Genomic DNA, 24517 nt, shown 5'->3' with positions numbered 1-24517 from the left:
GTATCTACTTATAGAATAAATGTTTCATTTGAGGAAACACCAAATATAAATGCAAAAGGCATTTTGGGTAGCATGGGGTGACTGGCAGAAGTTTAATCTAGGATGCAGACATTGGAAAAAAAAAATCACATCCTAATTTGATTTTTAAAAATGAGCTAAATTATGCCCTCTGAAATAGAACTGCTAGATACATTAAGGGTTTTTCTTTGGCCCCAGCACCATGATCTTTAACAAAACCCTGTAGAACATTACTCTATCTGTGTCTGAAACAAACTTGGGAGAAACTTCTGTTAATGTTTATCCATCTTTATTTTCCATTAGGGTATGCTTTTAAGTATATATATATATATATATATATATATATATATATATATATATATAATCTCACCAAATAATTTTAGGAAATCTTATTACAATAATATTTAATAATAGTTCTTCAACTTAGTTTTATCTATAGAAACCAAAAGAGGATAGAAATCCCTCTTGCTCCACTCACTGTAAGAGTTGGATTATTTGACACTTAAGTAATCTTCCAGAGAATTTCTGACTGCCCCATCTGTAAATCTTGTGGGGAGCAACTGGACTGTTATTTACTGCAGTACATTGAGAAAGTTCCTATTTGTTGTCTGTGATCTCTGCAAATTTAGCTTATGGTTACCACATTTGAGACACTTGCTGTCTGGCTATCTTTTTAAGTGTGTAATGGAGAAATTACTGTTTTCTTAAGCTCTCTGTTGTCATTGCAGGGTTAATACATTCTTAAGCAATTTTCTCTTGCAATATTACTGCTGCAAGCAAAAAACAAAATAGTTTCCCATCCTTTCTTCTGAAGTTTTCAGACCTAGCCTGAATGGTAAAATAAGGGAGTTGAAGTAAAAAATGGTCTCTACTTATTTACAAAAATGTTGAGAATGAAATACTTTTGCTTAGGTAACTTCAACCTGTGAATCCATTTCTGGATTCACTTCTAGCAAAGTTTTAAAATGGCATTTGCAAAGATTACTTGATTTTTATAAAATGTATGTAAATGTATAGATTTTTTACATTTGAAGCAATTTTATAGTGATTATCTCCCCACACCTTTTTATTGTGTGCATGTCTGTTTATTTACATTCATGCTTCTATTAGGTAAAATTACTTTGGGGGTCATACAAATGGATCAGTGTTATGAGGTACTAGCTCACATGTTCAAGTTTGTGTGTTGTAGCTAGTTATCTATGCCTATGTCTATGTCTATGTCTAAGTCTAAGTCTATGTCTATGTTTCTGTCTGTCTATATATCTATCTATCTGTCTAAAACTTCACTACTTTCACTGAAGCATAACAAAACATAGAATTTCAAGTTAGCAAATCAACTGGCTTTTCCCTCTCTCTCTTTCTCTTGCTCTCACATTCTCCATCTCTTGCACTATTTCACTTCTCATTTTCTGGCTTGCTTGATGCGAAACCTCAAATTTGACTCACATAATCGCCTTTTCAATGGAATACTTTGCTGTCTTTGGACATTGACAATACAGAGGAGAAAGTGGAGAAATTAATTTGGCATAGTTTAAAACATGGTAAAGATGCAATTAAGAAGTAGATTTTTTTTTAAGTATTCATTACTAAGAGTCACCAAATTAGTGTAGAAGTCTTGACTTTGCTTGCAGCATTGGGCACTGACATATTTAAGACGTATACTTTACACGTAAAGAGGCTTTATACAAGGACGGTAATCAGCTCTATGATGACTCAGTCTCCAAATGACACAGAAAAGTTCCAAGAGCAGACATTTTGAGTTGCTTTTATGGCATCTCACTTCCTCTTGGAAAGAGAACCAGGAAGAGGAATGGGCTGTAGTGTCTGCCATTTAAAATGTGGCTAATTGGAAACCACTAACAATGTTCAATTCCAAATATAAGCCCCTTAGAGCAATTTATAGTCTATTTAGCATAGACTATAACAGCACTTGTTCTATTTCATGCCAAACTCTAGTCACACTGAATTCTCTCAGTTCTCAAATCATGTCATGTTCTTACCTACATATTACTCCCTCCCACTGTCTAGACCACTCTTCCTCTGCACCTTCCTTCTTCCTTTAGTGTAGCTAACTCCCACTCATCCTTCAGACTCAAGTTTAGATTTTCTCAAGGAAGCCAAGGCTAGGTAGACCAGATAACCCCCAGCTATCTGCTTTTGAGGAGCCCTACACCTCCCATATCAATACTTCATCAAAAATAAGTTACTTGTTTATCCATTTTATTCACTAATCTATAAGGTCACAAGATGAGAGAGTAGATCTGAGGTACTTGGAGGGAGGAGAAGGCTGGGGGCCATTTGAAGAGCAGAATATGGAAATAAAATCTAGGCACAACTCTGAGGAAGAAGAGGTCCCAAAATATGGCCTAAGAAGAAATACAGGCAGAGAGAAATCTCCTTTAGGGGGAAACAATTAAGATGTTTCTAAGAGCACTGAATACCTGGGTTGAATTTCCAGTTGGCTCATGACTTATGCCTAACCCATAAATCTTTTATTAATTCTATCATTCTACATGCTTCTGTGTTAATGGTCATTGGGAATTAAAAAGGATTTTTTTTTTTTGCTCCACACCACAGACGGTGTTAACACATAGAAAGAATAGCAGCTGGAGGTACTCAGAGTGATTGTTAGGAGCCAGATGACATAGGAGAAGCAGGTTGTAGTATGGACTAACTAATGAGAAAATAAGAGAGAACTCTACTCTTCCTCACTCCAAATGTCCTGTAGCATACTCCTTAAATATTTTTTTTCACAAATAACTTACTTTTAATAAAACACATCATTTTGTTAACATGAGCTCAACAGTCTAAACCTTTCAGATATTAGGTATTGCAGGTAGAGTGGAATGTTTGATTAAATAAAATGAGTGTTAATGAAAAACAGATTCTAATCTAAACTTTCATAGTGAAAAATCATGAATCTGGATTCACTGTATGTCAGTAAGTCTATCATTTAAACAAGATCAACCTAGAGGAAACAAAAAACTTCCAAACTAAGGAAAAAAAAACTAATTTTAAAATTTGTAAAATTTTTACAATTTAGGAAAAACACTTGGCTCCATAAGTTAGTTCATTTAACTAAAGTTTTAAATTTGTTTCTCTTACATATAAAATTATTATATAAGGAGACAAAATGTGAAAAGGGGTGCATAAGGGATGTTTATAGTAAAAATTATTATCGTATATAACTTCTTAGATTACTTTCTTTTTACCTTGAACCTTATTAAAGTATTATACTCAGTGCCAATTTTTCTACATCTCTTATATTTCTTTGTTATGCACTGCATTTTTCTTTTAAATATTAATTATACAAGTAATACATGCTGATGGTAAAAATTTTTACAATCTGTAAGTAAAACAGTCTGCTTTAAACGCCGCATTTTTGAACAAAGATCGGTGATGTGATTGGTGAATGATTTTTTGAATCATTCATTATATTTTCATGCCTCAGCATAATTTTCCAATTGCCTAAAAACATGTTGATGTGCTAGATTTTGTCTGTAAATAGATACAATTTTTCAAATATGTAATCAATTCCCCAACTTTAATGTTGTTCTTCAAAAGCATTAACTTTCTCAAGGCAATTAATATCATATTTTGTGCCAAACAACCTGTTAATTTCAGCATCTGGAATATAAAATGGTGGGCCTGCATGTTTAGTTGGATCATAAGAAACAACAGATGCGAGGTAGTGCAACCCTTTTCTTGTTAGGGACAACATTATATCAACATAGTGCTCTCGATCACCTGGATTAACAGCGACTAAGGCTCCTCTATCCCAAATCCTGTCAAATTTGCCAGTATTTACTCTGGAAAGATAAAAAATGCTGCAACAGTACAATGAAATGTTCCCCGAAGAACTCTTAAATATTTTGGCTCCAGGAATTTCAGCAATTGGCTCTTCTAAGTAAGAAAGATTCTGCTCTGTAAAAAATTCTTGAATCCCAAGTTCACTGATCTCCACACCAACTACTCTGTGTCCCAGGTCTGCAAACCATCTCATCTCAACTGCTTTTCCACAAAGAGGAAAAAATATCCTGAGTCCACTCTTGCCATTAAGAAAAGTATCCAAATGCTTCTTTAATAGCTGATGTCCTTGTTCTTGATGAAATGCAATGTTGCAGCTCACCCACTTTTCTTGCCAGTCTTGCAGAGTTAGTACTTGGTTTTTCCGTACCTCATGATCGGGATACTCTTTAATTTCGAGTAAAGTTCTTGTATCACTCACAGTTTCGTAGACACCTTTGCTTCACAAGTGGATATCTGCAATGCCTCCTCAGTTGCCGGCTGCCTGCCGCTATCTCCGTGGCGGACGCGGCCGTCTACATCTGGAACCCCGCGCGCCTGACTCCTCCCCTCACCCTGCTCCAGGCCTGCTCCGCCCCTTAACCTTGGGCGCAACTCCTTAGATATCAAAAGTAAAAGTGACCCTTGGAGACCTGCGATCATTTGGATTACATTTCTGCAAGCCCCATAATGAAATTGTCTGAGCATGCGTCTTCCTTGCAGTCTTTCAAAGCCTCGCTTATACAAGTTTTCACATAGGTTCATTGGTTTTGAGGTGACCCAATAAAGCCACCTTGTCTAATTTTTTGTGTCCAAGCCAGCAACTACATTTTTCTTTAAAGTGAACTGGAAAGAAAACTCCATTGTCTTAATATCTACTAGGATAAGTTCAATCTTGATCTTCTTCTTCAAAGATATCAAGGATGTTAGATATTCTTCGATCTTTTCACTTCAACACAAATTTTAAATTCAGCTTGTCAGGTTAAACATACACAAGAATCTATTAGAATTACATTGACTCTATAAATTAATTGGGGAAGAAGTTGCATCTGTTTTACGATATTTGCTTCAACACATGTACATGTTTTATTTTCTATGCATTTAGGTCTCCTTTAATGTATTACAAATGAAGTATAATAATTTTCTCCATAAAATTCTTAACATATCTTTGTTAGATTTATTTTCTGTTGATTTAAATGGTGATGCTAATTTACATGGCATTTTTAAAACTTCCTTTTCTAATTGCTTGCTGCTAGTATAAAGATAAGCAAATGTTTTTTTAATAAATTGTTTTCATATTCAGCTAAATTGCTTAAATCTGTTTAACTATATTTTCTTTTGAGACTCACTTTGACAATCATAACCTATGAATAATTTCTATTTTTGTTTCTTTCTTTCCAATATTTATTCATTTTATTTCTTTTTCCATCTTATGTTCCAACTTTTCAAAGGGAGAAATTTTTTCTGCTTCCACTTAGCACCAATGTTCAAGACAGGGATTTTTTTCTGGTGTACCTAGGAAAGGGAGTAAGTTGTATGCAGAGACAATTTCTAATTCACACTTAGATTAGAGGCATAGCAATTTCATGAGGGCAGGCAATCTTATGAGGGTTACTTAGACTTATCACTTTTAACAGGCCCTGGGCTTTGTTGTCTATTTACTGAGGTCTGGGAAGCTATAAAAACTAATGCTAGAAGTTTGACAAGTTTGGCTAATGTCCTCTAAAGAGTACAAGACAGCTTTAATGCTTAGTTTACCTCTTTGGATGCTAGCTTTCATAGGTCCTGATGTGATTATGTGTTACTTCCTGACCAGCTCACAGATGCAATTTAAGAAGTTTTTAAATGTTTAATGCATTGTTAAGTTGTTTTCAGTGGGAGAATCAGCCTAGCTACCCAGTTGTTTTTCAGTTTGCTAAATATCACAGTATGTCAATATGAAATTATAATAAATTTACTCTCATAGCCTTTGACAAAGTTTGTTTATCTTCAGAATATGAGATTTATTCATGAAGAAAAGCATTACTGTGGCTATTACAAAATTGTAGCACTTTCATTCTCCATTACCTAGCCCTCTTTTCAGACCAGTGACTCATCTGAAAGAAAGCTAGTAGATCAAACCCTCTTTGTAGAAACAGTGAGAACAAAATCTTCCCAGAGCTTAGATAGCTTTGGATATGGAACAGAAAGAAAAAGAGAAGTAGCCCAAATTGCCCACGTGGAACTAACCACATGGAGATGTCTTTCCCCATCAACTCCATCTCAGATTGTGGACCCATGCCTACTGGTATCGCTGATGCAAAAGCTTTCCCTGGCAACTCCAAACTTTATAAAGTCTACATTGTCTCTTATCTGTATAAACCAATTTAGCCCTGGCATCTTGGAGACAGTCTGATGTAAGGAGAGAGGATGGTATCTGATCTGAATCTGACAGGATTCAACCAGTTAATCTTCTGGTAAAACTTCTTATGATTAGTGTGAACTTGAGCAATTTATTGAACTTCTCTGAGCCTCTATTTCCTCATCTGTAAACTAGGGATGGTACAACCTACCATTATGGTGTCGTTATGAAGAGTGATAAGATGTTAAAATCATGACATAAAATAGGTGTCAAATAAATGCTAGTAATTTTAATCCTTTTGTCATATTGTCAAATGATTTTCTTTGCCTCATTTGTGACAGTTTTATCTTCTTCAATTAGATGATAAGCATCCTCTTCCCTCTTTCACTAACTAGCTTTGCTAAGCTGGACAGGCAAGGGTTGGAATTCAGTAAACACTTGCTGGTTGATTGAAAATCTGAAGCCAGCCCCATTAGCAAAGATACATACATTGGGGAGTTGAGAAAATTCCCAACATTGTATGGAAGAGACTATTGTTTGTAACCCATCTCTGGAAAGGAGCTCTGTTTTTTAAAAATAAAGATATGTAATTTTCCACATAATAATATACACAATTCTAAGGAGAAGCATTTATTTTCCTATATCAAATATCATTTTAATATAAACAGATTATGAATAAATTTTAAAACAAAAGAAAAAGGCAAACACCTGATGACTGACAACAAATCATATTTTAAAATATTTTATTGATAAAATTATAGTTCCATAGAATCAAAAACAGTAGGAAAAAAATCTCTTTGGGAAGACATTGAAATAAAGATTGACTGGTATTGAAAAAGGACAATCATTTTAATAAAATCATAATCTATTTGCAAACAATGAATAAGTTTTAACCATAAAGCAATTATTCTATTAATATTGTCTGGTGAATTTTTGCTATTTTGGGGTAAATAGTTCTAACTCTGGATTCTGGTGATTCAACAGCCCTGTATAACAGGGAATGTAGTGAAAAGACAAGATCAGGAATATCAAAAGTAGGATGCCAGTGACATTTAAATTTCAAATAAACAATGACATACTTATACTGAAAAAACCTCATTGTTTAACTGAAATAGAAACTTAACTGGGCAAAATTTGCTAAATCCATCAACTATAAGCAAAAGTTCCCTAATATGACATCATTCATGATCTACAGTAAACATAAAGCCCCCTAACATCATTATACTATTCTATGAACAATATTTCTTTTCCCATTTTCCAAGTTCATTGCCAAATATTACTATATTTGATGCTTAAATAAATACATAAATAATAAATAGGAGAATAAGTTACTCTTGAAAATAATTTACAAGACCATGGAAAAACTTAAAGTGCTTTCACATGTCCTCACAACATCCCTGTGAGGTAGGCTGATAACTGCTAATTTTTTCCCCAGTATAGGAGTAAAAAAGAAACTGAAGTACAGTTAAACTGGGACTCACAGATCCTGGCCATCAAGCTAGGGTTGCTGGATTTATCTAATAAAAATGCAGGATTCTAAGTTGAATTTGAATTTAAGATTAACAGCAAGTAATTTTTTAGCACAAATATGTCCTAAATAGTGTATGGGACAATTCTCATGGGACAATGAGAAAACTATTCCTTGGTTTACTGAAATTCAAATTTAACAGTGCATCCTGCATTTTATCTGGCAACCTTATGTTAGACCCACACAGTACACGAATCACTCAGGTAGATATGTTTGAAGTTTCATTGGCATCTTCACTGAGGAAGTCTTGGAAATGAGGGAGAATGAGTTTTTTTTCATGACTGTTTCTTCTCAGTCCTGATAATAAAATAAAATAAAGTAGATTAACAATGTTCTAATAAGAAGGAAAGCATGGTTATTGAAAATATGTTTTCTTGAGTAATTAATACAGACTTAAACATTCGTGTATAAGAAATCCTCTGTATGTTCAACTATAAACAGGGAGACCAGATAAACTATCATCCAAACAAGGACACATCTAAGAGCGAAGGAAACCTTATTAATAATTATACCAGGGCACAGGCATAAACCCAGACTTCCCTGAACAAACCAAGATAAATAATATTCCTTGTTACGAGTAAAACAAACTCATTATTGCTGTTATTTTTTTTAACCAATCAAAAAGACAGAAACCTACAAGAAAAGATTTTCAACAGCAGCAGGAAATGTATAGGCTTACTTCCAGACTATATGTCTTAGGATAAACAATTAAAAAAAAAAAACTCACCTCTTCAAAAATATCTTCACAACCTTCTGCACCCACTCTTCTTTAGGGTCCAGGCAGAGCTCGTTTCCATTAATGAGCTTCACACTGGAATGAGAGAGAGATGATGAAGATCAATATGTAGCTGATTTCAGACATCCCTTCTTCATTCAAATCATGGTTCCTCAAGTACAGGCATAGATCTAAGTCTAAAGCAACTTTCAACTACTAGTCATGGGATGTACTATGTCTAAATGTCACGCAGGCTGGGAATTTAAAAATTTTTCTGCTTTGCTCACCACCGTAATCCCAGCACCTAGAACTTTGATGGATACTGTGACCCCCATTCTAGGTTTGCCAAAGCAAAATATCTAATCATTTTTGAAAGTACTTACATGATTTCTGAGTTTGCACAATGTGGTCCACTCTCAATCACTCTCAGTTCTTTGATAACTCTGGGATGGAAAGGTGTGGAGTGTGTCTTTATGCACAGGCATCGGAGTTCTCCACCACTCCGTGACACGACTGCATCTGGGAAAACAATCAAAAGCAATTAAGGATTGATTTCATCAAAGGGCACAGCACTGCTAGCTACCCCCTCTTTAATTTTAATAAGATTATTTAGGGGCTGTGAAAAACCTCCCATCCTAGCAAATCATTCTTAAAACTGAAAGCAGGATACTGTCCTAATCCCAGACCTCAATTTTTTCCTTTGTTTAAAAAACAATCATGCCTGACTATGTTGAATGATTTTCCACATAAAGGTAAAACTTTGGAGTTGTGTTTGTGCCTTGTTGTTACCCGCATGGCACTTTTTCTTCTGCTTGATATTGCATAATCTTCTGTTATACCATAATGCTATTTATAGTAGGCAAACTAAGATTCAACAAAAGAGAAACCACCTTCAAAAAATTAATAGAAATATATAAAGACTTTAGTAAAATCCTTCACACTAAAAGAAAAATTATAGATATGCCATAAATATTTTAAACTGAAGGGATTCCAAGAAAGTCTTCAATCTGTCAGAGTTCTGTAAACAAAACAGGAATTGATAGTTGTCTGAGGTTTGCCAATAACATTCAAAGGGAAGTAAAATCATCAGAGCTACCTGACCCAACTTAATAGATAATATAATAACTGTGGCTCTCAATTGAAAATACTATAAATTATAGATTTATATTAAATTTTAGGCAGAGGAAAATGCTGTAGATCAGACAGACATGCATACCTTCACACAGAGCTGCAGAAAGCATGAAAGTTGCAAGGAGAGCAATAGCCAGTTTGGAAGTCATTTTTACACGCGGTGGTTTCTTTCCGGTTTCTCGCTGGCTCTTATCCAAGACACTTGTGTGCTTTGCTCTCTCTCTGGGGACTTGTGTTGTCTGGAGTGCTCCTGTGGCTTTTTATACAAACTAGAGAACAAGTGTGCCCTCATTTGCATTATGTCAGAGGAAATTCCACAATGTGCAACCACCAGTCCGCCCAAATCTGAGTCATCACGTTTTCTTGGTCCCTTGTCACGTTATCAGAAGATTAAAGTTTTATTTGATCTTTAAAATAACTTAATTTTAATAAACATGTTTTCACATATACAAGCTTCCTGGTTGGATGAATTATTAACAGTTAGTGTTGTATTTGTATTCCTTTTTATTCGGAGATAACTTTATCATAGTATTGTGTGTCAGAAAGAGTGGCAATAGAGCAAGGTCTTTTATGGCTACTCTTCTTTATGGCATGACCATTTCAGTACATAAATTATACTAGCTGCAATGCTAGTGGAGATAATCTAGGCAGCCACTTGTATTGGGGACATAATTTATAAGTGCTTTTCTAAGCATTTTGGAGAGTTTCTGCATACTATTACTGCTTTTAAGAAGCATGGCAACTTTGCAAAAGATTTGGTTTTCTAATGTATGTTAAAAGAATGAAAGGACCCACCTGCTATACAGAGAAATAATTCAATACTATAGGCCTTTATCAAGTAACTTTCTGAGTAATGTGGGGGATCTAGAGATGAGTAAGCCTAAGAGTTTGTTCTTTAAGAGTTTGTTCTATAGGAGAAGAAAGCCATGTAAGACCTCGACTATAGACAAGTGATACCAAGATATTAATTTGAATGGAGGACATCAGGGAAGGATCTTCCATAAGCAGTTTAAGCAGGGTGTTGAAGGATGGGAGGGCTTCAAAAGAGGAAGAAGAGGAGGGAACGGCACATTTCAGGTAAGGACACTGTTCAAGGACATGCCAGTGGTAAATCAAGGTATTTTTATGGACCAGGAAGTGGTGTGCTGGGGCTATTTGGGAGGGATGGAAGATGGTGGTATCTAAGTGTATACTTACAGGGAAATCATCTGGGTTCAAACCCTTGTTAAGGCACCTAATGTTTATATGTCTTTTAAACTTTCTGAGTTCCAGTTTCTGTATCTATAAATAAATGGGTTTGATAACACCTCTTCATCTCATAAAAGTGAAATCTGTAAACTTCCTGGTTTAACGTTCAAACTGGTGAATTATCATCTATTCCAAAAGCTATGGTTGTATTTCCTGTATTTCAAATGATTGACTTCCAAGTGGCAAAGATGTTCAGTCAACTATTACTTCCTAAAATTCATTTGCCTGAGAGGGATTCTTGATAAAAGTCTGGTTCTGAAATAGCAACTTAAGCCAGATTACAGCATGAAATAATTTCATAGAAACAGCATCAGTCCAAATTACGGTTTGCTCAAATGAAAACTCCAGATCAAAGTCCAATTACATTAGAATCAAGTTGCCCTTACAAATTGAAAACGTGAAGTATGGAGAGTCTTAAAATATCCAGAATACTTGAGGAAATAACTAAATAGTTTAAATATAGATATGACATTTAAATTGTTGACAGTTAGACAAAGAATAATAATGTTTCAGAAGTGAGCATCTGTGGTTTGAGGAGAAAACTTCTTTTGCTGAAAGGTTTGTGTGATGACCACATGATAACTTCTTAAATATCACTTCAATTTACTTGATATCAGGGACACTCTGTGTGTATATATTTGTGCATCTGCACATGCATGTATGTGTATAAATTCATCCTAAGAACAATGGAATAAGTATTAATGTCCCCACTCAACAGATATGGAAACATAACAATGCCATCAAAGCCATGATGGAGTTGTTGATTTAAAAAAAACTTACTAGTTTTAATCCTGTTCTAAAAGTATAATCACAAAGAGAAGATGAAAGGACTTTTCTTCAGGACACCAGAATATTAAGCCATCTTTTTATGACTTGGAGAAATTTCTCATTCCATCTTCCTTGCTAGTCATCATTGGTCCCCAGAGATTAGTCTGGGTTTCCTTGGGTAAAGAACATGAACAAAGAGCCCTTGTAATAGGAAAAAGTCTGTTGTCCTTTGGGGAAGTACACAACTTACAAAGAATTTAGCTTGGTTAGATACCTTTCTTCTTTCCCAGGAAGCTCAATGGAAGTGCTCAATAAATGTCAGTTTTCTTCTCCTCTACTCCTGGCCCTTAAGTCACACTTTGATTTTCCCGGGTTGGGTTGAGGTGGGACCACATTTCTTTTTAAAAGCTTACCAATCAGACAGTAAAGAGGTATTGACACAAAGGATCCCTTAAAGCTTCTGTTTGGCTGTTTTTCTTCTTCCAATTGTAGACACCTTCTTTTTTATGTCTAACAATTCACATCACATTTGTAGGTTAAAAAAAAAGTGCTATAGCTGTTGATATATCCATTCACATAGAATTTGGTATGGTTTCCAATACTATCACCCAAATCAACAGAGATTCAGTGATGGAATTTGATGGAAGGGGATGGGGGAAGAGACTGGTTGTGAAAACTGACTTTTATTAGGTATTTGGAGAATCTAAGCTCAGACCACCTTCAATAAGAAAAAAAAAAGATGATCCCCTATCATGTAGTCACTTATTTTCTTTGTTAAATTTATAAAACAAAGTTTATATATGCATCTATTTTCTTTGTTATATTTATACTGAAACTGTGTAGAAAATGTTTACACCAATTTTTACAATTAATGATATCTTTGTGAGAGCAATGATTATGTACTACTTGTCTCTGAGATTTCTTTCATGCAAAGAAAAAAATCATAGGAAATGAAATCACTTGGCAGAAAGGGAAGTCGACATATGGCAATTACTAGACTGATGCATGTGTTTAATAATGTCATAGGGTAAACAAGTCATAAACAAAGTAATTGAGAAAAAAAGGTTTTAAAAATGCCTATTCATGGTGATATGACTTTATAGAGATAGTTTTCTTCTTCTCTTAAAATTTCCTTTATTATTTTGAGCTACTGCTTATATAAATAGAAATGTGATTTTTCAAAAATTTGAAGAAAGTGGCTTAAGTAAAAAAAATAGGTCTTATGCTGTAATTCCTATATTTTGTTTCTCAAAGTTCTCCCTCTTAAAATTTTGATTTTTTTTCAAACTTTTGTTTCAAAGTATGAGCTTCACCTTAACTAGTTCTTCCCACTTTTAGCCTTAGGGATTGTCAAAGTATTTAAGGACAAAATTTTACCTAAATACAAACTATGATCGGTGGATTCCATTAAAGTGATGAGCTCTCAACCTATTAGTGTGACTGTCTGACCCCTGCTTGCCCGGAAATTCCAGGAGGTCAGAAAACCATGACTGTCTTATTTGCACTTTCTGCCAGCTTCCATCCCAGTGTCTACCTGTGACAGGTGCTCTATAAATATTTTTTTAATGAAAGCACAAATTCCCCAGTTCTCAGAACCTCTCCAAACAAGGACAGCATCAACAAAAGAAAGTCGAAGTCTTTATCCTTTGTTCTTCCTCATGGACAATTATTTCATTTACATGAATGCAGAAGAATCTAGTATGGAAAATAAAGTTTTAGTTCATGCTCTAATTAGCAGTGGTGGATGGATAAAAACTGTAACCATCCCAGCCAGGCAGCAATTTCCTCCTCTGGTGAATCAACCATCCAGTCTGGACTCTTCCTGGGGTGGCTGAGAGGACACAACCCAGGGGGCAGGGTAAGGAGTGGAGAGTGGCATGCAGGGAATGGAGAAGGGTTCTGTGGCTCCCTTCTGCCATGCCTGTGTTTCAGAGACCATGGAAAGTCCAGGAGACCACACAGTGTTTCAGGAGGCCAGTGAGTGAACATCAATTGTGCCCTACAGACTTAGTCTAATTAACCTTGAATGTCAATCAGATTAACTTTCTTTTAAGGTATTACCTCAATGGTTCTTACACTTTTTTTAAAAAGCCATTTGATCCTTTGAAAATATAATGATACCTTCTGCTCACCTCCAAATTTACAAAATTATGCAAGTTTCAGGGAGTTTACTGACCTTCATTAAAAACCCTTAGAGAGTAAAGTCAATAGAGAGTCAATTGGAGGTGTAACACTTGAGAAAAATGAATTAATCCTGAGTTTGCTGTCTTTAAGTCACATCAGCTAAAACAGAAATGATATTTCCTGACTTGTCTTGCTGTTCCTGGGTATGACCAGCACAGAAACTTCAGATAAAAAAAAACTTCTAGTTTACAAAAGAGAAGGTGGCAATGGATAAAAAGAATGAGGAAAAAGAGAACCGTTGTATTATACCAATTCAAGGTATGAATGCCCTTTAATTTTTTCGTCATCCACAGGAGTAAAATCCATCAACAAAGAGGAAACCTGTGTATTACTTTCAACTGAAGCAACCCCCTTAGCTAATCTTCTAAAGGGCAGTGTTAGTGGCAAAAGGCACCTGAGGTGGAAGATGAAATTCTGGTCCTTCCATAATTCCCTGCAGCTGCCCCATATAGATACAAAATCCAGGAAAAACTTATGAGATAATTTCCACATAAAAAGAATACAAAATGAGAAAATAATTCATATTCCACATGGATTTAGAGGTGTGGGTAAGTCTCTCAGAATCCACCCCACCTCCCACCCCTACCCCCCCCATTTATGGCAAAATCAGGTTGCAAATTTTCTTAATCCATCTTTATTTAACCTGGTGCCCCAAATCATCTGATTTCCAGATTTGAGCCCCATCTGTTGCTAGGTTACTTAATCTCCCATATGATATTATTTACTATTTGCCACAACAACTCATCTAGAATATTCTCTTTCTTGACTGTATCACATTACTTATCAAAAATTAAATCTCTCCATGTGGTCCCTAAACCAGGAATAAGGAAATCACTACCACAGAATCTAGTGGAGTTTTGAAACAAAGGGAAAACTATCCACTCCAAACCTGTTGGATAAACTTTTCATGCACTTCCGTTTCCCAAAGAGTAGAAGATGGACATGGAAAACACCACTGGCACCATCTCCTATGAAGTTGGAGATAAAAGCAAAATGGGCAGGAGATGGGGAAGGGAGGAAAGAAATAACACACCCAGCTAGAAAAATAGGCCTATGAAAGCCTAGAGTTGAGAGAGCCAACGAGGAACTAAGCAGGTTTGGAGAACTAAAGTTAATGAGAAGAATTAAAAATGCACATTTCTTATCTGGGTTTGACTAATTTGGACTTTAGCAATGAGTACAGAGAGTTCTTACTCAGATATGAATGTTATTTTAAAAGGGTCATTACTTAACACACCATATGATTTATTTTTTTGTAATATTCACAGCAACTGTATTTTTTAGTGCTCTTTATTTCCATTCTACAGATGAGGAAATAGATAGAGAGAGTAAATAACTTGCAGAGGGTCACCCAGCAAATAGGAAACAGTTAGGATTGAAACCTAAGAAGAAATTCCAGATACTCTTTGCTGTGTCAGGAAGCTTCTAGCAGGTGTCTGTCAGTCCATGGCCTTGGTTTTGAGCACAGTTCCCTTCTTCCACCCATCTTCTCATGCTGTGAAGATTTAGAATGCTGGAGAAGAGGATCTTGATTCAGTGAAGGGAGAGAGACAACATAATCTTCGATAAGGGCCAGTCACTCTTCCTGAAAGGAGGAGATTCTTACGTTTGGTCCCTTCTGACTTTTTCATTTTTCCAAAAATCTTAGTGTATGTGAATCAGATGGAGAAATTTCTCTAGGAAACCTGATACTTGTGGTGGGAGAGGACACTTGCCAAATCCTCAGATGCAGAGAAACTTCCAGAGAATTTGTACTTGCTCTGGCATGTGGCTTGGGTTTAATGAATCAAGAGCCTAGAAGTGGAGGCCATGAAAATGGTGTGAGCTACCAGAGACTCCTACCTTGCCCCAAGGATGGAAGGAAATGCTTCCAGCGCTATTCTCTCTCCTGACACCATTTCCTCTTACCTGATTTCTTCATGACTCTTAGATAAGTTGCAACTGTTTGAACCCCTATTGTGAAACAAGCAATGTGGTTGGAGCTGGAAGATATTTTTTTAAAGGAAAAAAAAAAAAAAGGGAAGAAACAAGCAAAACACATCCGGTTTGCTCTGAAGCAAAAACACCAGATTTAATGGAAATCATTTGCTATGTTTTAGAGGCTTAAAAGTCCCATCATTTGTTCATTTAACAGATATTTACAAAGTACCTTCCATTCCTCGAGCAATTATCTAGGTGCTTGGGAAATGTTAGTCAATAAAACAAAAAGAGATGTCAACCTTGGGGAATGTCTTGGATGGTAACTGCTATGAAAAAACAAAAGTAGAGCCCAGCAGCGGATCAAGAGTGCCGAGCTGGTTGAGAAGGTGAGCAGATTACAGCACTGGGGAGTCAGGGGAAATCTCCATGTAAGCTCAAGAATGAGGCAAGAATTGAAGGATATAGGAATTGGCTAAGTGGTTATTTGGGAGAGAGTACCCCAGGCAAAGGGAAGAGCTAGAGCCAACAGTTAGTGATGGGAACGTTCCTGGAATATTTGTAGAACAGCAAGGGGGTCAATATGGCTGGAGCAGGGTGAGTTAGGAAGTAGGAAAGGAGGGTGGAGAGTAAGAGGCCAGATGAGGTCTTATCTGTATTACGTTCTTTACATGAACTAATTATTTTAATTCTCACCACATATTGATATGAATGGTGTAATTAGTCCCATTTTACAAGTGAGGAAACTGAGGCTTGGAAAATAAAAATGGCATATGCAAGAGAACACAGCTAGCAAGCGGCCAAGCTCGAATCTGAATTCCAATCTGAATCCAGCTTTTTCTGACTCCAAAGCCTGGTCAGTCCTTTCCCTTCTGCAGAACGAAGTCCAGTCTGGGAATGGCCCTGGCAGCCCACGGACTGTTTTATGTCGCAGTGGACCAAGTCCTGAAAACTGCAGTTCAACAAGATGGTTTTATACTTAGAAAATAAGGGTTACAAGAGTATCAGGAAAAGCTTCTGATGGTTTTGAATTCTGCTGCTTAGAAGAGTGAAAAAATGCCCCATCACTATCCCCACCTTTAAATCTATTCAGTAGCATCTGTGGTTTATAAACAGAGCCTATCAAGGTGGCAGGATGGAGAGAGTATATCTGTCTGCAGCCTTTTACTCACAAGGCCCCTCAAATCTGGTCTTTGGTGTTATTACCAAATAAGGTTACATCCTTAGTCACAGAGATAAAGCGATAGGACTGAAAACAGAAGGCATTTCATATTGAGCTTTGAACTCTCATTCCATCCTGAACTCAGAGACTGAATGCACTATGAAATACTTATTTTTTTAATAGCATGAATAGATTGCAATATATTTGTGCTATCTTAAAAGTGTTGATTTATTAAATACAGGGAGTTAATTTATACAAGCATTCTTATAATCCTCTTTTGACATTTCCTCCTCTCCTCCACCTTCTCCTTTTTCCTTCTACTTCAGTAAACTGGTATTCTCAAAAAAAAAAAAAAAAAAAAGAGAGAGAGAGAGAAAGAGAGGCTAAGGCCCCCTTTATAACATATCACAATGAGGGAATAACAAATTTTGAATAAAAAACACATTTTATCTCCCTTGATTAATAGGAGTTTCAGATCTGGGTCTTAAGCTATGCCCAAATTCTGTCCCGTGTGCTTTCAGAATCTTGCAGCTTGCAATATGTAGTAAGCTGTTACTGGAGGCCCTCAATCATATCTGGGTGGTAGTGTAGAAAGGTTTAGACTGAAACCAGCCTCTAAGTTGAATTGCTAAAATAAGAAATCCTTCAACACTCAGTACATCACAATATAAGCCTCACATCCACCTTGTGGCGAGAAGATAGCAATGCCAATATTACATCCCTGTCTACAAAAGAATTGCCAAAAGGTGGGGCTGGGAGAGTTTTAGCCAAGATTTAGACAAACAGGTTGCCCTCTATTCCTCGGCTTTTTTTTTTTTTTTTTCCATTTCTCTGTATCTCTGCCAGTTCACTTGCTCATTTCCTCCGTGTGTGTTTGTTTGCTAAGCTTGTCATATTCTGCATTTACCTACTCCTAGTTTTATCTTCATTGGAATTTCCAAAGCCTGTTATAAATTAGGTTCCCTAGATGAAAACAAATATGGTTAAGGTCAAGTGGGCTTGTGGTGAATCTCTTTAGCTTGGAAACACCACAAGAATAAAGCAGTAGTCGCAGCAGCAGTGGCTTGTTGGAGGAGGTTATGGTTGCGGATTGTGTGTATTGGGGAGAGGCAATCTGTCTATTTGTTCCTGGTGGGGATGGGTGAATGGACGAGATGAGAAAGGGGACAGAAGGAGAATTTTTTTAAAACTGGAGAAGAGGAAAGAGGAGAGATAAAGGAGAACTGTGGCTGAGGTTCCTTGAGCCCATCTTAGGGTGAGAACTAGTACACCTCAGCTTCTCTCTCCAAAAATCAGGTATTTCCTTAATGCTAATGCCCAATTCCATGTGATGGTTCTTCTCAGATGGGACCAATTCAACCATATCTCCTTGATATTCATCGTGATTCACTGATAACCTCAGGCAACTCAGTCAATCTCTGGTTCTGGTTTTTCTCCAACAAAATTACTCCATCTCACTTCAGCTGGCCTTAATTACCAGTATGGTATGGGCATGGATGAACTTGTCAATAACCATCAGCATCTGACATGTAGTATATCCTGAATAAATATTTGCTATATGAATCAATGAGTGAATAAAGGCTTTTGAGAGATTAGATGAAGTCATTTTGTCTTTCTACCTGAATAGGAGTCAAAAGGATGCCATTTCCAATTGTATAAAAGTAATCCACCAAGACACAGCTCTCTTGTGCCTTGTGAAGAAGTATAATGTATAAATATTGTTGCTCTTGGAAAGCAACATCTTAAACTTTGTTTGCAGTCAATCATTTCTCTGTCCTTGCACCCACCCCCAACCCCCCAACCTCTTATAGTGACTATTTTTTCTCTAGACCCTTTACCCCAAACCTAGGGACTTCCTGGTTCCTGAGAAAGCCTACTCCCCAGTTATCTGTGCTACCCTATGCAAGGACCTCCATCCACCCAAATGCACTCCCTGTTTTCCATTCTTCTTGTGACAACCACCAAATTGGAAAACAAAAGGATAGATTTCCTTTTAACCAGTGTTCATAATAAACAATATATGTTTCCCCTTAAGGAATTTGGATTTTAGTAGAGATCTACTTAAAGTAGAAAAAGAATTGATGTAGGGGGAAAAGCATGGATTTTAGACAGAAGACCTGAGTTTGAGTTCCAGTTGCTTCTCCACTAACCTTGACCAGGTCACCCAAATTCACTGAACCCTCAGTTTTCTTAGATGTGAAGTGAAAATTATAGAGAAGATTAAATGAGAAAATGTATATGGAAACAAAAGTTCTGTTAACTTTAAAATATTCTACAACTTTGATTATAAATAAGGCTCAACACAGAAGACTTTTGAGAAATTTGGTGGGTTTCTGTACTAGAACCAGTCACAAGAGATGTTCTTTCCCATTTTTTTTTTTAAGTTGTAACATAAAAGTAACCACGTCCTTCACTGGAGAGCAGGATGATCCAAGACACCATCCATAAGGAGGAAAACACACACTCAGTGCCAAGGGTCAATTAAACAAATATTTATGGAGTCTCTTTAATAAAGTTCAAAATCTTGTTTTTTGGAGGAGGAAGGTGAGAGTAGGGGAGGAAGAGAGGGTATAAGGAAATGAGGAGATGAAAAGAATTAGGAAACCAGGAACTCTCTTATGCTGTTGGAAGAACTGGATATTAGAATAAAATTCAAAGGAATCAAGTTGACCTAAAAGTCAAAACCTTTTACATCCCTGGAACCTAGCAATTCAGATTCTAGGGATTAATCCTAAGGGAATAGTTCAACAGGTGCACAGAAATGTTGGAAAAGGATATCTATCTCACCTTGGTTTATGTTAGGGAATAATTGGAAACAGACTGAAATGTGATTGTTAAATTTATTTATTACTGTTAAATAAATTTTAACCCAAACATGAAATGGATTACCAGTCATTAAAAATGGAGATGTGAATTTCTATCCATTAACAAAGAAATATGTTTATGATGCATAATTTAGTGAAACAAGAAGGCATGGTATGTTCAATATAGATAATACTAAAATATAGACAAGTGACTTAATTCTTCCTGGGTTAGGGAACACTTCCTTTGTTCTAGTGTTGCCCTCAAGATGTCCACAGTCATCTCAGTTCACAGAAGATGAGTGTTTCCCGTCATTCTTCCTGCCTCGGCCTCCTCTTCCCTTCTTCTTCATTAGCCACCTCCCCCAGGAACTTTATGTCTGCCCAGGGCCACCGGTGGCTGCTGTCATGAGAGAGAATGTCTTGGGGGGTTTACTCTGGTTGGAGTGAATTTATTTGTGCCATGAGCACTCACTCTTCATAGCCCTTGAACTACAGTGCAAAGAATAGGCTCTTTCACTGCACCACTAATTCCATCCGTGACCATGTGGTGGTGAGGATGGTGGTGGATGGTGGGACAGCGAGACTCAAGGATAAGTAAGGTTAAGAAACTGGGTGAGAGACAGTGATAAAGAATGTGGGAGTGGGTGTGGGTGTGGATGTGGGATGGTGGGTACTCTGCAGACATGACTTAGTATCAAAATAAGCTGAATGCTTAATTGTTTGTTTTCCAAAGCCAAGATGGCAAATACATCAAAATTATTCTGTTAAAATGGCCACACCCAAATGTCTTTGGAATATGCAGCAATGTAGGCATAACAGTATAGGCTTTTTTTTTTTTTTTTTTTTAGTATAGGCTTTTGAATAAAAATTATCTTGGTTCAAATTGAGGCTTCTGATATAGAGCCACTTAATGCAGACTCTGTTTCTCTCTCTCAAGTAGATATAGTGTTTGCTACTTAATAAGTACAATAATTAGTAGTCACTATTGTTACTATTATAATTTCTTGGAATTCTAGCCAGTTTTTACCTCTCCATGAATAACATGATCCCAAATCTTTCTACCATCACCTAGTGAAGGTTCTTCCCTCACTCATAAATCTCCATTGTCCCATCAATTTTTGACGTTGTATTTAACTTTTTAGAACTCTGTGCCAGTTCCTGCGGCAGGGAAATGGGCCCCCCTTCCCCCCTCAAAAAACAAACAAACAAACAAACAAAAAAAAAAACAGAGTAGCTGCTAAGGCAAAGAAGAGGTCTTTAGTGCTATACATTCAGATTATCAACCTATCTGAACAGACATCAAATGCTCTGAGTCATTGAGGTAGAGCCTGGGGCAAGTCAGAGTCTGGGAAGCCAGTCATTGGCCCAGCTTCTGCAGGGTGGCCTCCATCCAAGAAGTCACACTCCAAGTGCTGCTTCAATGCCTCGCACATCTTCCTTATGACTTCTGTAGCCTTGGCTAAACCAGTGGATGGTCTTGGAGCTCCCACTTGCTCTCCTGTCTCTCCTCCCCTTGCCCCATAAATTATCAGAGCTTAATGTCATAGCACATAAGGCCCTCTTTGTAGGAAATTTTAAGACATATTAAGTTAAAAAGTCTCCTGTATGAACTGTAATTTATCTCTATTTATGAAACCATCCTGACTTCCCATATGTTATGCCATTCCGCTTTCAAATATGACCCACCCTTCCCTCCTTCTTCCCTGATTTCCTTGCTTTTTAATCCTTTGTTTCCTGATTATAAATATCATTCATGTTCAGTATGGAAAATTTGGAAAATAATTGAAATACAATGAAGGAAACAAAACTGTAAACTCACCATCCAAATACAGAATATTGTGTGTGTATATTTGTGTGCATATTTCAAAACTGACATTACACTCCATGCATATTTTATGTTCTGCTTATTTTACCTTGCACTCTTGTCAAAATTTGTCACCATCTGTAACTCTGCCTCCTAATTTATCACCTGTGAAGTATTCCAACATGTGGTTTTACCAAATCATTTTATTTCATTTTATTTATTTATTGAAACTTATCTCCTATTTGGGGCCTAGCTTAGTTTCCCAGATACTGAAACAAATATCATACAATGAGTTGGCTTAAACAAATGGAATTTATTGGCTCATAGTTTTGAGGCTAGTACATGTCCACAGTTGAGGAGTCAGCAAGGCAATGCTTTCTTCCCAAAGGCATCCTGGGGCTGGCTGCTGCTGATCCTCTCCATCCTTGGTTTTTCTGTCACATGGCTATGCACACGGTGATGTCTTCTCCTTTCTCCTCTGAAGAGACTTCTGGCTTCTTCCAGTGGCTTTCTATGACTGGATTTCTTCTGCTTAGAAAATAATTCAGTAATCCAGATTAAGACTCAACTTCATTCAGTTGGGGCACACCATAACTAAGAATAACATCTTCAAGACATCCTATTTGCTATGGGTTCACACCCACAGGAAAGGACTAATATTGCTAACATGTTTTGGGGGAGTAGATAATTCAGCCTTCCCCTTCACCCTTCCTACTTCTCTACCCTAGGTTTGGTCTTCATTTTTCTGGTCTGGATTATCATAGAAATCTCCTAACTGGTCTAACCTCAGGATTCCTCCTCTTGACTATCCACTTATTTGTGCCAAGTGAACTTTTCTAAAATGCAAATCTGACCATGTCTTTCCCCTGCTTTGATCTGCAATAAGGACCTCCACCCTATAGCCTTCAGGATAGAGTTTACACTCTTCACCATGATGAAGTCCTTCTACACTTGACCCCTTCTGGCCACTCCAGACTCTTCTCCTCACTCCTCTTGGATCTGTCTCCCTCCCACCCTCAGCTTCAGCCTTTCAAATTCTTGATTCTCTGAACCTTAGTGCACACATATCTGTACTACCCCCAGATCCCCCAAGTCCTCTTTGTTGCTGTTTTTGTTGTTCAACAAAACCTACGAATCCTTTAAAACGTCTAGGTGGCACCACCCTCTCCACCTTGCCCTCAATCTGCCCCCATATGGGTTAAGTTCAAGAATCCTACTCTGCCCTAATATGTCAGCCTTCCTCTAGCCTAGTGTGTTCTCAGACTTTAACATGCATCCAAATCATCTGGAAGGCTTCTGGAAACACAGATCACTGAGATTTTGTTTCAGAAGGTCTGGGGAGGGGCCTGATAATTTGCATTTCTAACAAGTTCCCAGGTTATGCTGATGCTGCTTGTCCAGGGACCAGATTTTAAGAACCACTGCTTCAGCTCAGTATACTATCATGTAAGCAATTTCTTGTATTTCTTCCTCCTGGACAGTGGCCTCTATGCAACAGGACCTGAATTGAATCCCAAGTGCCTCGTACATGGTAAGCTCATAAAAATGTCTCCTGATTAGAGGAACTCTTTCAGGGGTCATTCTGTGACCACCCACAGCCAGCTGCCTTCTGCAAGCCCCATTCTAATCTCAGATTCCTGAGGCATGACTCGACATAAAATCCTGCACATTGTCATCTGCTGACACGCTCCGGGAGTCATGAGTATGAGCCCCTGGACCACGTGTGGAATTTCCCCAGGATTTCAGAAATTTCCCTTTAAATCCCCTGTCCTCAAGAAATCTTTCATCACAGATGCTTCAAGAATAAGAATAAGAAAAGTACTGTTCCTGTGGAAAAATCACCAACTACCTAAATCTCATTAACTTGGCTATTAGTAGCCACAAAGGAGTATAGAAGAAGCTACATGAAGTTTATCTTAAAATTTTGAGAATTTCTTTAAATAAAATTTTTTTTTCATATGTAGATTATTTGTGTTTCTGATAAAGGCTAAGGAGCAGAAGGATGGAGACTTATGCTATGAAAAATATAATGTCAAGGAAAGTAAAGCCCCTTTGAACATGACCTAATGGACGCTTTCCCTGGGACAAATTCTGTTCTTTCCACTACTCTTCTAACCACATCTGCTTTCACATAGATGACACGTCCCATCTAAATCTAATTCTAAGAAATTCAGGAAAATGATTGTTCAACTTCTTGTAAGTACACAAAGCCAGGAACAAAGTGTTGCTTCCCTAAAAATGTCTAGTTTCATTTTGACATGTTAAACATACTAAGACAGTCTTTTAAAAAGTGCTAATAATTTCTATAGTCATTGTAAATAAAGGAGTTCATGCTGACTCCGTGTTTACAAAAAATCTTTTGAATAAAATTTTCACTTCCTTAGATAGATTCTGAAGTTAGCTTTGCTTCCCAGTTCTAGAAAGGATAAAGGAAAGCCATCTGAGTGATCCAGATGCCTCAGTATATTTCTACTCTGGTTTCTTTGGACTTATTGCCAAGTTCAAAATTGTGGGCCTGGGCTACCAGTTGTGGTTTTTTCCTTCCTTCATTGACAACATAATCACCAGCTCACAAATTACTCAGTATGTGAACACATGTGTGGGGAACTGAACTCAAAAATGGCAGTTCAGAGTTACGTTCCCCATGGATGATCAAGAAAAACTGCAGGGTTTGTAGATATTTATTCAACTAAAACAGAAAGTTCTTTAAGAACACCAACACATTTCAGCTAATTTCTATCTAAAAATAACATCAGATATGGGGATGAAGCAAGAACTTTTTCCCCTCCCTCCTGAAATAGAAGGATAAGGTTTACCTTGAACAACAACTCATTGTTCAGGTGGCTCTTTCTTGATTCTAGCCTCTCATTAAGGATGTACAGTAATTCCATAACCAATAAATAAAAGCTCAGAAGTTCTGCCTGCTACTCTAGCAGAAAGTGGACACTCTTAGGTCTCCACCAAAAGAAACACTCATCAATCCTTTTCAACTCTGAACTGAAATTAGAAAACTTGAAAAGCTATACATAGATACATACACATACACAAAATGTTTTATAGTGACAGTTGAGCAAAATTACAGTAAGATGAAAACCAGTCATCTCTAGGTAA

At 37.0% G+C, this 24517-nt stretch overlaps 1 protein-coding gene and 1 pseudogene across 1 annotated transcript; both read right to left on the bottom strand.

Annotated features, from left to right (window-relative positions):
• Positions 1-509: 509 nt before the first annotated feature.
• LOC119530311 lies at positions 510-6083 on the bottom strand (annotated as a pseudogene).
• Positions 6084-6857: 774 nt separating this feature from the next.
• CXCL8 (C-X-C motif chemokine ligand 8) lies at positions 6858-9754 on the bottom strand. Its single transcript, XM_037829967.1, has 4 exons — positions 9605-9754; positions 8772-8907; positions 8401-8484; positions 6858-7970 (listed from the first exon to the last, which is right to left on the bottom strand). Exons 1-4 carry the CDS (start codon positions 9666-9668, stop codon positions 7949-7951), a joined length of 306 nt encoding a protein of 101 aa, XP_037685895.1. The 5' UTR covers positions 9669-9754; the 3' UTR covers positions 6858-7948.
• Positions 9755-24517: the final 14763 nt, after the last annotated feature.

Source organism: Choloepus didactylus, chromosome 3 (assembly GCF_015220235.1).
Source record: "Choloepus didactylus isolate mChoDid1 chromosome 3, mChoDid1.pri, whole genome shotgun sequence".
Lineage (NCBI taxonomy): Eukaryota > Metazoa > Chordata > Mammalia > Pilosa > Megalonychidae > Choloepus > Choloepus didactylus.
Note: the sequence above shows the minus strand (reverse complement) of the source record. Positions and strands in the feature narration are given on the sequence as shown.

What these genes read in the sequence shown, in the direction of transcription:
- CXCL8 (XM_037829967.1), bottom strand. Translation starts at nt 9,668, where the DNA reads ATGACTTCCAAACTGGCTATTGCTCTCCTTGCAACTTTCATGCTTTCT. An exon ending in TTCTGCAGCTCTGTGTGAAG is followed by an intron (nt 8,908 to 9,604) that starts GTATGCATGTCT and finishes TTGTTTTCCCAG; the next exon opens with ATGCAGTCGTGTCACGGAGT. An exon ending in GTGAAGATATTTTTGAAGAG is followed by an intron (nt 7,971 to 8,400) that starts GTGAGTTTTTTT and finishes TTTTATTATCAG; the next exon opens with GACTGAGAAGAAACAGTCAT.